The sequence below is a fragment of the Embiotoca jacksoni genome, unplaced genomic scaffold (assembly GCF_022577435.1).
Source record: "Embiotoca jacksoni isolate LCO1_2020_lvr unplaced genomic scaffold, fEmbJac1.0.p SCAF_27, whole genome shotgun sequence".
In the NCBI taxonomy this organism is placed as follows: Eukaryota; Metazoa; Chordata; class Actinopteri; family Embiotocidae; genus Embiotoca; species Embiotoca jacksoni.
The window spans coordinates 1773561-1786447 of NW_027185378.1; the positions used below are offsets into that span (position 1 = coordinate 1773561).

The window sequence follows — 12887 nt, forward strand, 5'->3', positions numbered from 1 at the left end:
TTATCGAAGAAAAACAAGTATAATGTTTTCATTTCAAATTAAACTCTATTATCATAATTATTCTTCTAAATTATATCATCCCGAAGCAATAAAAACTGTTGTAAAAGTCACATAACGTACCCTCCTCCCAAATTCACACAAAACTGACACGTTAACCATTGTTCAATATAAACTTTATTTGCAGGACAAACGCAAAAAGCCATACAATATCATCAGCTTCACAATACAATGCAGACTCAAATCCAGAAATAGGGCTTCAGTGTCTCTGAAATAAAATATTAGACTAGACTTTAACAAATATAAAAAACAAAAACATAAAAATCAAGGTTAGAATATCCACACATTCTGCAGTAGATTGCACACAGGTGAGGATATAATTCCAACAGATAAGGCGAGACTACTTTGCAGTGCAACTAGGAAAGGCTCCAGAATCTGTAATTATGGTGAAATGATAATTATCCACTCATCGTTTACATTACTCTTTGAACAACTACCCTGTGCTACTGAATTCTGGGTGAGGATCTAAATAAAACTCCGGCCTGTACGGTCGAGGTTGGAGTGAGAAAGGATCGCATACATGCTGTAAATCACTTTTCAATTTAGGCCCATGTAACATCCACGAGGCTAATCAATAAGTTCTGTTTTTCAGAGGCTAACATAAATTTCCCCTTTGGAGATTACAACATTAAGTGGAGCTAAATCACTGCTCTTATGTGAATAACGATCATTAAAGGAAAAATAAACAGGCTTAATTTCACACATTTATGCTTATTAATAGGTCTGAAAAAAAAAAAATCTCATTTTGAATAAATCACAAATTTTGAAGTTAAAAATGATTAGCTGTTTGAACTGATCTGCGTAAATATTCCAGAGAAGTGATCTGGCTCGTGTCAACAAAACGGACACAACTGATAAACTGTGTTACGACAGTAAATACTTGGCTTTGAAAGAGCTCCATAACAAAGTGTCATTACATTCCCCCAGCCTGAAAAACACGCACGTAGCACGCTTTCCCGACACGCTTCAAGTATCATTAATCACCGATGACGTACAGTAACAGCGGCTCATTTAGCTCTCAAATTCAGGATTACTCAGTTAGCCAGACAACGAAGTGGCCGTTATGTGTTAAGAAATAAAACACACATCATTTGCTGGCTACAAGAAACACTTAGAAAATGGCTACTTAAGAGCATTAAAACATTTTTTTTTTTTTAGTTATCTGGCTAAATGGTTAATCATATGATACAGTAGCTTGCTCATTTAAATATTAAATCAGAATCGTCTGACCAATTAAATATGTAATATGATAAAACACATGCTGAAAACAGCCTTTTTTTTTTTCTTTTTACATATATAGCACAGCACATCTGTTGAGGCTGCGCCGGCTTTAATATAATCTGATTACGCAGAGTAACTCAGGTGTTTTCAGCATCTGTTTGCGCCATCGTCTGAAGTTTTCACGACCGCCACGCGTTACGAGTCGTGCCGTCAGGTGCAATTTGAACGTAACCCAATTTTTCTGGTCGTCTACTCGGTGCTGAAGGAACCACACGCCGCCCATTAAAAGGTGAAGTGCGTGGTTTTTACACATGAAATCAACATCCAATACGTTCAAGCTAAACGACTTTAAACAATATTGATTAAACCAATCGTGATGGTTAAATCTGTGATTTGAGAGTTTTTAAATCCGGTGTCTGGTGAGACATTCCCTCTCTGGCCGATGGCTAGCTTCCTTTTTTTTTATTTATTTTTTTTTTTTTAGCACCAACGCTAACTTAAATGGGGATAAAATAATTCAGTCATGTGGCTTTTCTGTACCACTTCAAATGAATTCAAGTCTGATAGTGAAAGGAGTTATTTCATGGTTGTTGTGACGCTCAAAGTCATTTTAAAGCTGCATTAGTAGCGGTGAAGTTCGTAAGCGCGTCAACGGAGTTTTATTAACTAAAATATTCTATTTTCCCGCAAAGGCGTTGTGTAACATGCCTCATTTCCGTTTGATTTTGACCTTTGAACTTTGTCACAGTGAAGAAACATCATTGAAACAAAACAAAACCAAAAAAGAATAAAAATGCTCTGCTATGTACTTTTCCTTCCACCGAATCGTCCCAACTCGAGGACGCACAGTCGGTACCGCCTTAATATTACATACCAGTCATGCTTCTTTGAGCTTATTATCGTGTTACACAATACCTGTGAAATCAAATAAAACATTTAAAGTGTCTGCAGAGAACAGTTGGCTTTTCCCAATTTTTTTTTTTTTGGTCATCACTCCGAACTCACACGAGTCGCCGCGGGACTCGGTGAGATCGCTTTTCTTCTCATTCTCACATGGAGTTCTGGCATTTGCTTCTACTCCATTTTGGACCTCTCCATCTTGGTTTTCAGAATTTCCTGGAAAAAAAAAAAGACATTAATAAATCAGCAGTGTGACTGGAATGACGGCCCAGTAAAGGTCATCACCGGGAGCATTTTGAGTAGGCTAAAATGGGACTGGAATCATGAGACTGGCTTTACCTCCTCCTCGTCGAGCATGACAGGGAGAGCTCTGTACAGAGAAGGGGGGGAAAAAAAAAAAAAAAAAAAATCAGAGAAGGAGGCAGTGAATGCATCACAACCACATTTAAAGATCATGAGTGGTTTGCTTCTGCTTGTTGCTGTTTGAGGATTAACCGTATACCTTTCTAGTCTGAACCGTCCTTGATCAGGTGCTGTGAGCTACATTAATACACTTACATAAACTGACACAATATGACATATTAAGAAGGATTACTGCTTTTAAGCCGATATCGTATTCTCAAATGTTCGAGGTTGTGTAATACTGAATGATGAGCCAAACACCGACGGGGTTCAACAAAAAAAGTTGGGACGCTGTGTAAAATGTAAATAAAGACGGAATGTGATGATTTGCAAATGATGTAAACCCATATTTAATTGAAAATAGATTAAAGGAAACACATCAAATGTTGAAACTGGGAAATATTATTGTTCTATAAAAAAAAAATATTTGCTCTTTTTGAATTTGATGGCAGCAACACGTTTAAAAAAAAAGTTGAGACAAGGTCAACAAAAGACTGGAAAAGTTGAGTAAAGCTACAAGAAAACACCTGGTGGAACATCTAACAACCAATTAGGTTACCTGGCACCAGACCCGTAACATTATTGGGTATAAAAAGAGCATTTCAGAGAGGCAGAGTCTCTTAGCAGTGAAGATGGGGAGAGATTCACCACTCTGTGAAAGACTGTGTAGGAAAATAATGCAAAAATCTAAGAATAATGTTTCTTAACATAAAACTACAAAGAATTAGTAGATTTCATCATCTACGGTTCATAAGATCATGAAAAGATTCAGGGAAACGAAAGGAAAAAGACTGAAAAACAATATTGGATGGATGTGATCTGCATTAAAAACAGACTCTATTCTGTAGTGGAAATCACTGCATGGGCTCAGGAACACTTCTGAAAACTATCGTCTGTGAACACAATTCATCGCTGCATCCACAAATGCAGGTTAAAACTCCACCATGCAAAGAAGAAACCAGATTTAAACATGATCCAGAAACTCCGCCGCCTTCTCCGGACCCGAGCTCATTTAAGATGCACTGAGGCGAAGTGGAAAACTGTCCTGTGGTCTGACAAATCAAAATTTGCATTTTGTCTTCTTTTAATTGAATTCAGTTTGTATCTAAATGTTCTACAGCACCCAAACTTTTCTTGAAAACAGGGTTGTATTTTAAAGAAAACCTTGCGCTGTCCTCGAGAGCTTAATGTCTAAAACTTTAATTTACTTACACATCAGCAACAGTTGTGGGAATATTCTCCTCAACCCATTTTAGGTCTTCATCCTGACAACAGCAGAATACACAGAATTAAGTAGGAAAACCACAAATGGATAAAGGAAGTATGAATAAAGGAAGTATGAATACAGGAAGTATGAATACAGGAAGTATGAATACAGGAAGAGAGTAGAAGGCAGACGAGACACAACCCACCTCTTTACTCAACAACTTATGGGAGCCATTCGTGTCGGGCTTCGAGCCTCTCATCTTCATTCCCTCTGGGAAAAAAAACACAACAACATAAAAATCCCTCGTCCGATGATATGATTACAAGAAAATCAAATTTTCCTCTAATAAGATTAAAAGATGAAGATTTCTCGGTGAATGTTTTCTCCGAACAGACTGAGATCACGGCCTCAGTGGGACCGGGGTTACACAACACAATACCCACAGTGACAAGGTGCTCTTCAGAGGATCCGTGCTACATTATGAGCAGATTATTTACAGAGTATTTGGGTTTGAAATGAATAGAAGCTTTGCAGATGCGACACAAATCTATTGGAAAACATGGCTGCTTGATCTGTGTGACATCAACAACCCTTGTTTATCTGGTTTTACAATTTAAAACAAAACTAATGTGTTTTACCAAAAGCTTCATTCAGCATGGGCTCCTTGGCCTCCTCTTCTTCATCATCTTCATCGATCAGAGGGGAATGGGAGAACCTGAGAGGAACCAGATCACAGGCTGTCAGTCACGTGTTTGAAAAGACGTTTTAGGGCTGCAGGGTCAGCCTCTGACCTCTGGTTGTTGGCTGAGGGCCGCAGCAGCACCATGATGACCAGCAGGATGGTGGAGAACAGCAGACGCCAGAAGGCATCGTCAACCCACAAGTCCCGCCAATCCTGCAGAGAGGATTCAAAACAGAGAACAGGGAAGTTTACTCTTCAAACCTCACAAAAAAAACAATGAAACACGACACAACAAACAGTCAAAGCAGAAAATAAACAGACCCTTTGGCAGTCGACCAGCTTGAAGACTTTGGTGGTCCAGATGATGAAGATGATGGAAGCTGTGGACACAAAGCAAACACTGTAAAAAACATGCAAATGATCAGAGACGGCACATCAGAGGAGGCCAAATTAGAAACGGGACAAAAGGTTCTTCCAGCCTTGGCAGACACACTTTTAATACATGAATAGAATATTTGTAAAGGAAACTTTTACTTAATAGATGTTAAAAGAATAATTTCTCATACGGGTTAATTCATATATTCCCTTTCTTGTGGAGAGTTAAGAGTAAAATTATAGCAGGAGGGAGCAGTTGGTTAGCTTAGCTTAGCATTAAGACTGGAAACAGGGGGATCCAGCTAGCCTGGCGCTGCACAAAGGTAACAATATCAGCCAATATCAGGATAATTTGGATAACGAAATATGAAGTGAGTCAGTGAAGCGGTTTCACCCTGATAAACCACAGCTGGCAGTAAACGTACAGTAATGGATCAAAAAGATCCTGACACATGAATCATCTCAGTTTTAAATGACGAATTTGACCCTAAAGCAGCTGTGACTCACCAACGACAGAGAAGATGAGTGTGTTGGTGAAGTGCTGATATAAAGAGAGCTTCACCACATTTCTGCGGAGCTTCAAGAGACGAGTGGTCTGAGACAGGCTGATGAAAATGTAGAAGCAGATTAAGGAGAACATCGTGTGTGTGTGTGTGTGTGTGTGTGTGTGTGTGCGTGCGCGCGCGTTCAAGTAAACAAAGCCAACAGCGTGACGTGCATTTTCCACCAGGACACAGGTTTGTTGACACAACGACGGGATGTATGATCACGAGCCTGCACAGGGATCAGAATCTCAATGCGTTCCTCTGCCTGATGTCCCGCCTGGTTTATCTGCTCTGCGCACTTCGATGCACTCTTTCTCACCAAGGTACAGTGCAGACAACTTTAATGGCAGCAATTAACTTCAGTGGCGTCGCAGCTGCACTGGTGGAAAATAGTCTTTATGAGCGCAACGCTTCTGAAAATTTAAAACCTAAATGGACCCTAGAAGCCCGTCATCGGCTGGCTGAGTAAAGGATATCCACCACATGACGCAGGAGTCGATGAGAGAGAGGCTGAGATTCGCCACCAGGGCGACCGTCCCGTAGAAACCCTGCAGAGAGAAGACAGGATTTTATAAACGCAGAGGACAGCAGAGGACAAACGAGACGGCGATAAGAAGTCCGTTTGTCTGAACCGTCACTGAGGAAGACGCAGCGCTTACACCCGTCACTCTCAGCACTCCTTCCACCGAGGAGAAGAGGAGGTAGAGAAGTCCGACGGCGGCCAGCCGGTGCACCGTGGTACCCAACCTGGGCCTAAATAAGAGAGGGACAGAAAAAAGATCTATTTATGGAAGGAAATTATTCATATTTTCAGCAAGTCTTTCGCTGGGTTTTAGTCTGTGAAGAATTATGACATCTAAAATGTTGAAATAGTGAGAAAAAAGAATCAGTTTTAAAGGAGTTGACTCACTTGACGATGCCGTAGCCCAGACTGACGATGAGGACGAGGATTCGAGCTAAGGATCTTTTCAGTGCCGAGAGCAGCTCAGCAAAAATCACAGCGCCCAGAACTGCAAAGAAAAAATAGATAAATTCATATATAGAACAAACAAAAAAAAAATACGAAAAGAAAAAGTCTGTAAAAATCTGTAAAAGCGTCCCACTGTAGTCTCCTCTGTAGCGGATGCTCTGGTACTCGGAGTAGAACACGGCTTTCTCCAGCATGCCGAGGATGATGACGGCGCCGATCCAGAATTGGATCCGCAGCAGGTCCCTCCAGTAGCAGGCACACCAGAAGAGCCACAGGGCCCCGAACAGCACGTACACGATGCACATGACCATGAAGAACTGAGGCGGTGACAAGAGAGGGAGGCTCAGATTCAATAACAGGTGATCAACATATTCCATAAAATGATTCTTTTTATGGCCAATATGGCCTCAGTCCCAGTTTGGAAAAACATAAACTCTGAGAAGTTTTAAAATAAGTAGAAACCGCTGGTTTTTAGATGAAATGAGTTCAGATCAGACTCAGAAAAAAGTGGAAAAACTCTGAACATTAGTCAAAATAAATCGTAATTCAGTCTTGAAATAATGAAGGGTGAAAAACAAGATTTAAGTGGAAATTACTGAATAGTGATGGAGTGGTGACTTGACACAAGTTGGCTCATCTTGAAATTGGTCGGCCTAAACCTGGATTTAAATCTAAATTTGACAATCCATCCTGGGATTCAGTGTCTTCATCATGTGGTTCAGAGGAACCAGGAACCAAACCTCTGACCTTACAATTAACCTGCTCTACCATCTGAGCCACAACCAGCACAGAAACTTCCATCAACATGATATACCATGAACTCAAAGACAGAAACTCGTACCTCACTTTCAAAACAAGAAAATCAATCTCTTATTTCAGGATCGAACAATTTGAAATCTTAGAAAGAAATCTTTACGGCCTTGAAGTGGATATTTTACTGACACGTCTCTTAAATCTGGTTAACAGTAACTCAAAGATGCTCATCAGAAAAACTCAATAGATATTTACTTGAAGTACTAAATGTTCCTTTTATACTAAAAACAGACCTTAAACTGGAATTTAAATCTAAATATAAGATTATTTTACTGGGTTAGATCCAGTTTTTGCAGTGTTCCGCTTTAAGAGTTAAAACCTCCAAATAACTTTATAGAGGATGAAGAAAGATAAAACAACCACCAGATATTATTGCACATACCATCATCAGGGGCCAGTCTGCAGGAGAGGAGTAGTCGTGTGGTCCTTTCATCTCCACTTTCACTGCAGAGTCAAAAGAAATCGGTCACTTCTGCAGAGACGTCTTTGAAATTAAATCCTGAGTCGAGCAAATGTAAAAAGATTCAGGTTTTTTTTTCCTTTTCTCACTTGTAAAAACAAAGCTGAGCTGCTCGGCTCCGAGGTCTTCATCCTCGGCGCCTCGAAACAACGGCTGCACCTTCACGATGAAGAGGTATGGACTGTCCTCCCAGGCTTTGGCCACTGCACTGATATCCTGCAAATAAAGCTTGATTTTAAGTCTTGAAACCAAATGGAGCTGCTTTACTTAAAAGAAAAACTAAATTTCAGACACAACTGAAAGTTTCCAGAACAATTGAACTATATCGATTATTTATTTATATTAAAAGTGACACAAACACGTCTTACCGGCTTGGCAGGCCAAATCAGGCTCTGATTGGATGGATCACTCTGACAAGAGAAACATAATATGGCAAATGTGAAAATCAGAGCTTCGTAACGCTTGTTGATTTTGCGGAGAAACTCGTCACCCACCTTTGGGCTGGACAGCGGCTGGTAGGGGTTGAAGTCAGTGTAATACACCTATGAGAGAGGTCCGAGTTCATACACATGTATATTACATTACATTACATTTCATTTAGCTGACGCTTTTATCCAAAGCGACTTTATGTATATGTGTGTATGTGTGTTTATGTGTCGTCTTCGTCACTGACCTTCGGTAAGAAGAGAGACGAGCAGTTGTCGAAGTACTTGTAGCCTTGACTGTAGAAACCGCTCCAGCCGTCCTTCAGCATGTGATCCATCCCAAACATGTTCATCGCTTTGTTGTCCTTCAGAGGGAAACAACAACAACTTGCAGTCAGATAATCATCTGAAGTTATAACTACCAAATAGGCAGGACTAACGGAGAAAAAGAAGAAGTGGTACAAAAACATTGTGCATATTTATAGTAATTTGCAGCAATGAGTATTTCAGTATATATATTCATGTTTTGGGATGTATTCTTACAGAAAACGTTGAGATATTGTGACATAATGAGGATTAAAAACCTGCACATAACAGCTGATTATATATATTTTCAGTGTAAAATCATCGTGTAACGTGCTCCCAGAACACTTTACAATCACAAAGTGACTCACGGCAAAGAAAACAAACAACAAAAACAAAACAAAAAAAACATCAATGTTTTAATAACCGATGGTTCAGGGTCAACGAACAATATTTTCTGTATCTACAATCACACAGATGTTCCCTAAATGTTGAGGGAATAAAGCGTTCCCTCAGCATTTCTTAAAATATTTATGGTTGTTTGTGACCTTCAGATTTGTCATTAAATACTTCTACAATGACAGTTTTCCAGCTCCTTTGTTCAAATATATCAATGTTGGATTTTTCCTGAAATGTTTAGTCACATTTGTCGACATGCGTTAACTTTATTTCTAAACTCTGCTGTCGTGGTGTTGTGGTGTATTTCTACTTTTACCTGTCCCGGGACGGAAAACCGTCGCTAAAAGCAGCAAACATAGCCGATGCGTCTGAGCATCTGGCGTCTTCATTTGTAGCTGTACTACAGGACGGGTCAGTCATATGAAAACAAAAGTTGTTTGAACAAAAACAGCAAGATTTGACTGTTTGAGTCACTGAGCTGAAACGTCACAGACAAACTGGATACAGCCGTGAACTGGATACTCACAGGTGTGTTAAACACCTCGTTATAGCAAACAGATGAGCGCAGGTACCAGCTGATGTTGAAGGCCAGGTTCCTGTCACATGACCCCGTGTCACCCTGGACTGCAGCGAGAGAAGAGAGGAGTAGAAATAAGGCCTCAGAAAATGTGTGGTGTTCAAAGCCTTGCAGCAGTGATGCAATAAATAATAAAAATAGATTATGTTTGCATTTTGTATGTTAAGACAAATTGTTTTAGACCGGAGAAGTCGGGCTAATTACACTTTATGAAGATGGTGGTGTTGGCATACAGCGTCTTCCGAAACACGGCATCCTGTGTCTGAAAAACAAACAGAGATGACATGTCAACATCAGCGCTCCCGGTGGATCCACTTTAGGCCATCAGTGATCAGGATGCACCTCCAGAACGTTAATTACTTTCAACACAACCGATTGAACTGAAATTGTTGCACCTTGGACTTGTAGTTTCCTCTAAAATTCTGGATAAAGGAGAGAAATGGAAATGAGAAAGGAAACAGCCTTTTTAAAGCCTGAATAAAATGTGCATTCCAAAAAATGTCTTCATTTATTTTTTTTAAACTGTATTTTCAAATAGATAAATGTATTTTTATATTTGATGTGTTTTATGTTGTTTATGTAAATCTGTTTTTAAATCCCTTTTTATTCGATCTAAATCCTGAATAAGGTATCATTTTGTAACGTAAAGCCATAATTAATTCGCAAATACATTTATCGATGTATTTGTAATAAATATCGTATCAGTATTTTTGTGACACTCATGGACCTCCATAACAGCTGCTGATAGATTTGATTCTAACCACAATTAACAGTTTTTTCTGATAGATGTTAATAGCAAGACTAACCAACAACACTTTGAACTGGCTGAACTACCGTCACCTCAGCCAAAATACAAACCGTTATAATATATTTATTTTTACTGACAGCACCTGCAAATAATGTCTGGACACATCACCTGCCTTTGGTAGCATTTTACCTTTTGACTGCTATCTGGCAGGAGATAATGGCGTAATTAAAACGCAGGGCTTACATTTTAAATCGGGGAAATGTACAAATGACACGTTCATTATAGGAGACAGGCGTAACGAGAACTGTCAAAACCTATAATTAGTGTTTCTGACAGGTTTAGTGGGAAGAAGCGTTGCTGGGAGGTAGTTAGCTTCCTCGGCTAACAGCTGCTACAGAAATGTTAGCACGACAGACCCTGGAACAACCACCGAAATGCATAAAGCTGAATGCGTAACACTGACCGAGTTGATGTTCACGCTCCACACGGAGACCTCTGCCGCTGTCCCGGGACGGAAAACCGTCGCTAAAAGCAGCAAACATAGCCGATGCGTCTGAGCATCTGGCATCTTCATTGGTGGCTGTACTACAGGACTGGTCAGTCAGTCGCGTGTCCGCCTCCAGTCCCGGATGCTCGTCCCTGTTACCACGAGAGTGCGCCAGGATACCGGGAAAAAAAACAGCCCGCTGCCGGTGACAGCATTCAGGGGACACAATATTATGACTTCAAAAACTTAAATATAATTTAAACATGATTTTCAAAAAAAAATAAAAAATTAACAAATACAAATAGAATACAATAAATCTTAAGAATACAAATAAAATAAAATACAAAACTAAAATGTAATGATTTAAATATAACATTTTAAGATACAAATAGAATAGAATAAATTAGAGTTTAAGAATACAAATAAAATAACACTTACAAAAACAAAAAACAAAATTAAGAATGAAAATATCATAAACTTTACAAATACAAAAATACAAAAAACGTACGAATAGAAATGAAATAAAATACATTTAAATTACATTAATTATTTACTGTGCAAAATAAATATACTCACATGTATAAATTCTGAATGGCTTTATGACTGGTAGTGTATTAAAAATGCACACGCAAGGGAGGAAGTCCAAAACGGAAGCGTGCTTGATGGTAATTTTGTAAGGTTTGACGCCGTCATTTCCTGCACGTGATCTTTGCTGCTACACTGTTGCTGTCAAGAAGAGTCTGGAGGTTTACAGAGGAAAGTAATATGAGGATTACAACAGACCGTTTTCCCGTGTCTGCTCGAAATGGCGGGAAATATCGAGACCGTTGTTAGGTATGAATATGTTGTTTGCAACGTGAAGCTCTCATGTTGACCTTTGATATTTACGGCGCATGTCTTGTTTGTTTACATTTATGAAGTTCGGGAAACTTCTCTGCCTGTCCATTCAAGCATGTAGCTATATGACCACCATTTGAAGTTTTGTATTTCTTTAAAAAAAAAAAAAAATATATATATATATATATCCAAAAACATGCACCTCAGGTCAGGTTACCTGGCGCCGCGCTAGTGGCAGCCTGCTGCAGCATCTCCCCCCTGAGAGCCCCCCTGCTGTAGTGAAGAAATTTCCCCTCGGGGATTAATAAAGTGTATAAAATAAAATAAATAAATAAAAAAAATATATATACACTTTTGCAGGGAAAATCATTGAAGTAAGTTGTGAGTCTAAAATTGTGTAAAAATGAAGTAAATAAAATGATGTGTGAACTTCTTTCTGCTTGTTTCTCAGCGTTGTCCCCGGCGATGAGGGGGAACAAAAGTTCAAGAAAAGTGAGCATGTTGCTTTTTACAGGTACGGTAGGGCTTCAATACCAAATTCATAAACTATATAATACACACATATCTCTATAATTAAGAATGCATATTGAGGGTTTCCTTGTCTCTTTTCGAGGCGACAGATTCAGGGTCCGAACCTGCAGCACCGAGCTCTTCTGGACACCATGGTGCTCACAGAGAAAGGGGCCTGTTTCGAGTTGCTGGATCCTGACACGCAGGTCAGTATTAGTCATCTGAAAATCAAAATAAATCATCTTTATTCACCTTCACACCATTTAAGCAATCAGCTGTTCAAATACTGCACTTGTGTTTTAATCTTTGACGTATAAAAAGTCAAAAGTTTGTGTCGTTTTTAGAGCTTCGGACAGAGTTGGTTGCATTTACGAAATCCTGCACACAATTCTGCAGCTTTTGTGGTCCAAAAAAAAAAAATCATTTTAACCTCTTTTTTTACAGAACAAACTGCTTCTTTCTTTGTCACCTTGCAATCGTGGCACCGTAAGGATATTAATAGACGACCTCCAGCCTGTTAAAGCACGTTACAGAGTTCCAGATGTGATAACAGGGGATCCTCAGTGTGAACAGTAAGACGTGCATCATCTCTGTTTTATGATTTATAGTCCTCAAAACACACCCGCGAGGATGTTTTCAGCTGACGAGAGTACATTCACTTTGGTTTTATATCCAGGTTTATGGTGGTGGACTTGTTTTGACTGCACCTTTATTCGTTTGGTCACCCGGACAACAGTTGACCTTTTCTCTCATCATCCGGCAGGCTGAGAGTGGACAGACAGACCGAGGACTCCGTCACCCTCTCGTGGTCTTCGGGACGCCACCGGGTCCGCGTGTGGCATTTCCCTTTCCGGCTGGAGGTCCTGTGTGAACAGGAAGTGATGCTGACGTTCAACTCTGAAGGCAAACTGTGGTTTGAGAAGCAGCAGGAGCCGCCCAGGTGAAGTACGCAGGGAAGATTCATGTGCT

At 39.7% G+C, this 12887-nt stretch overlaps 2 protein-coding genes across 2 annotated transcripts; one reads left to right on the forward strand and one right to left on the reverse strand.

The window, feature by feature from the left end:
• Nucleotides 1-156: 156 nt before the first annotated feature.
• On the reverse strand, nt 157-10714 carry LOC138205068 (transmembrane protein 87A-like). The gene is made up of 20 exons (XM_069160718.1): nt 10548-10714; nt 9541-9598; nt 9286-9383; nt 8306-8422; nt 8127-8174; nt 8001-8042; nt 7722-7848; nt 7555-7616; nt 6493-6676; nt 6300-6399; nt 6049-6142; nt 5864-5937; nt 5352-5458; nt 4791-4849; nt 4579-4682; nt 4426-4502; nt 3993-4057; nt 3793-3845; nt 2518-2548; nt 157-2394 (listed from the first exon to the last, which is right to left on the reverse strand). Exons 1-20 carry the CDS (start codon nt 10656-10658, stop codon nt 2353-2355), a joined length of 1653 nt encoding a protein of 550 aa, XP_069016819.1. The 5' UTR covers nt 10659-10714; the 3' UTR covers nt 157-2352.
• A 563-nt stretch (nt 10715-11277) lies between these two features.
• LOC138204906 (neutral alpha-glucosidase AB-like) lies at nt 11278-12862 on the forward strand. Its single transcript, XM_069160450.1, has 5 exons — nt 11278-11405; nt 11860-11922; nt 12022-12124; nt 12363-12490; nt 12682-12862. Exons 1-5 carry the CDS (start codon nt 11377-11379, stop codon nt 12860-12862), a joined length of 504 nt encoding a protein of 167 aa, XP_069016551.1. The 5' UTR covers nt 11278-11376.
• The last annotated feature ends 25 nt before the right edge of the window (nt 12863-12887 follow it).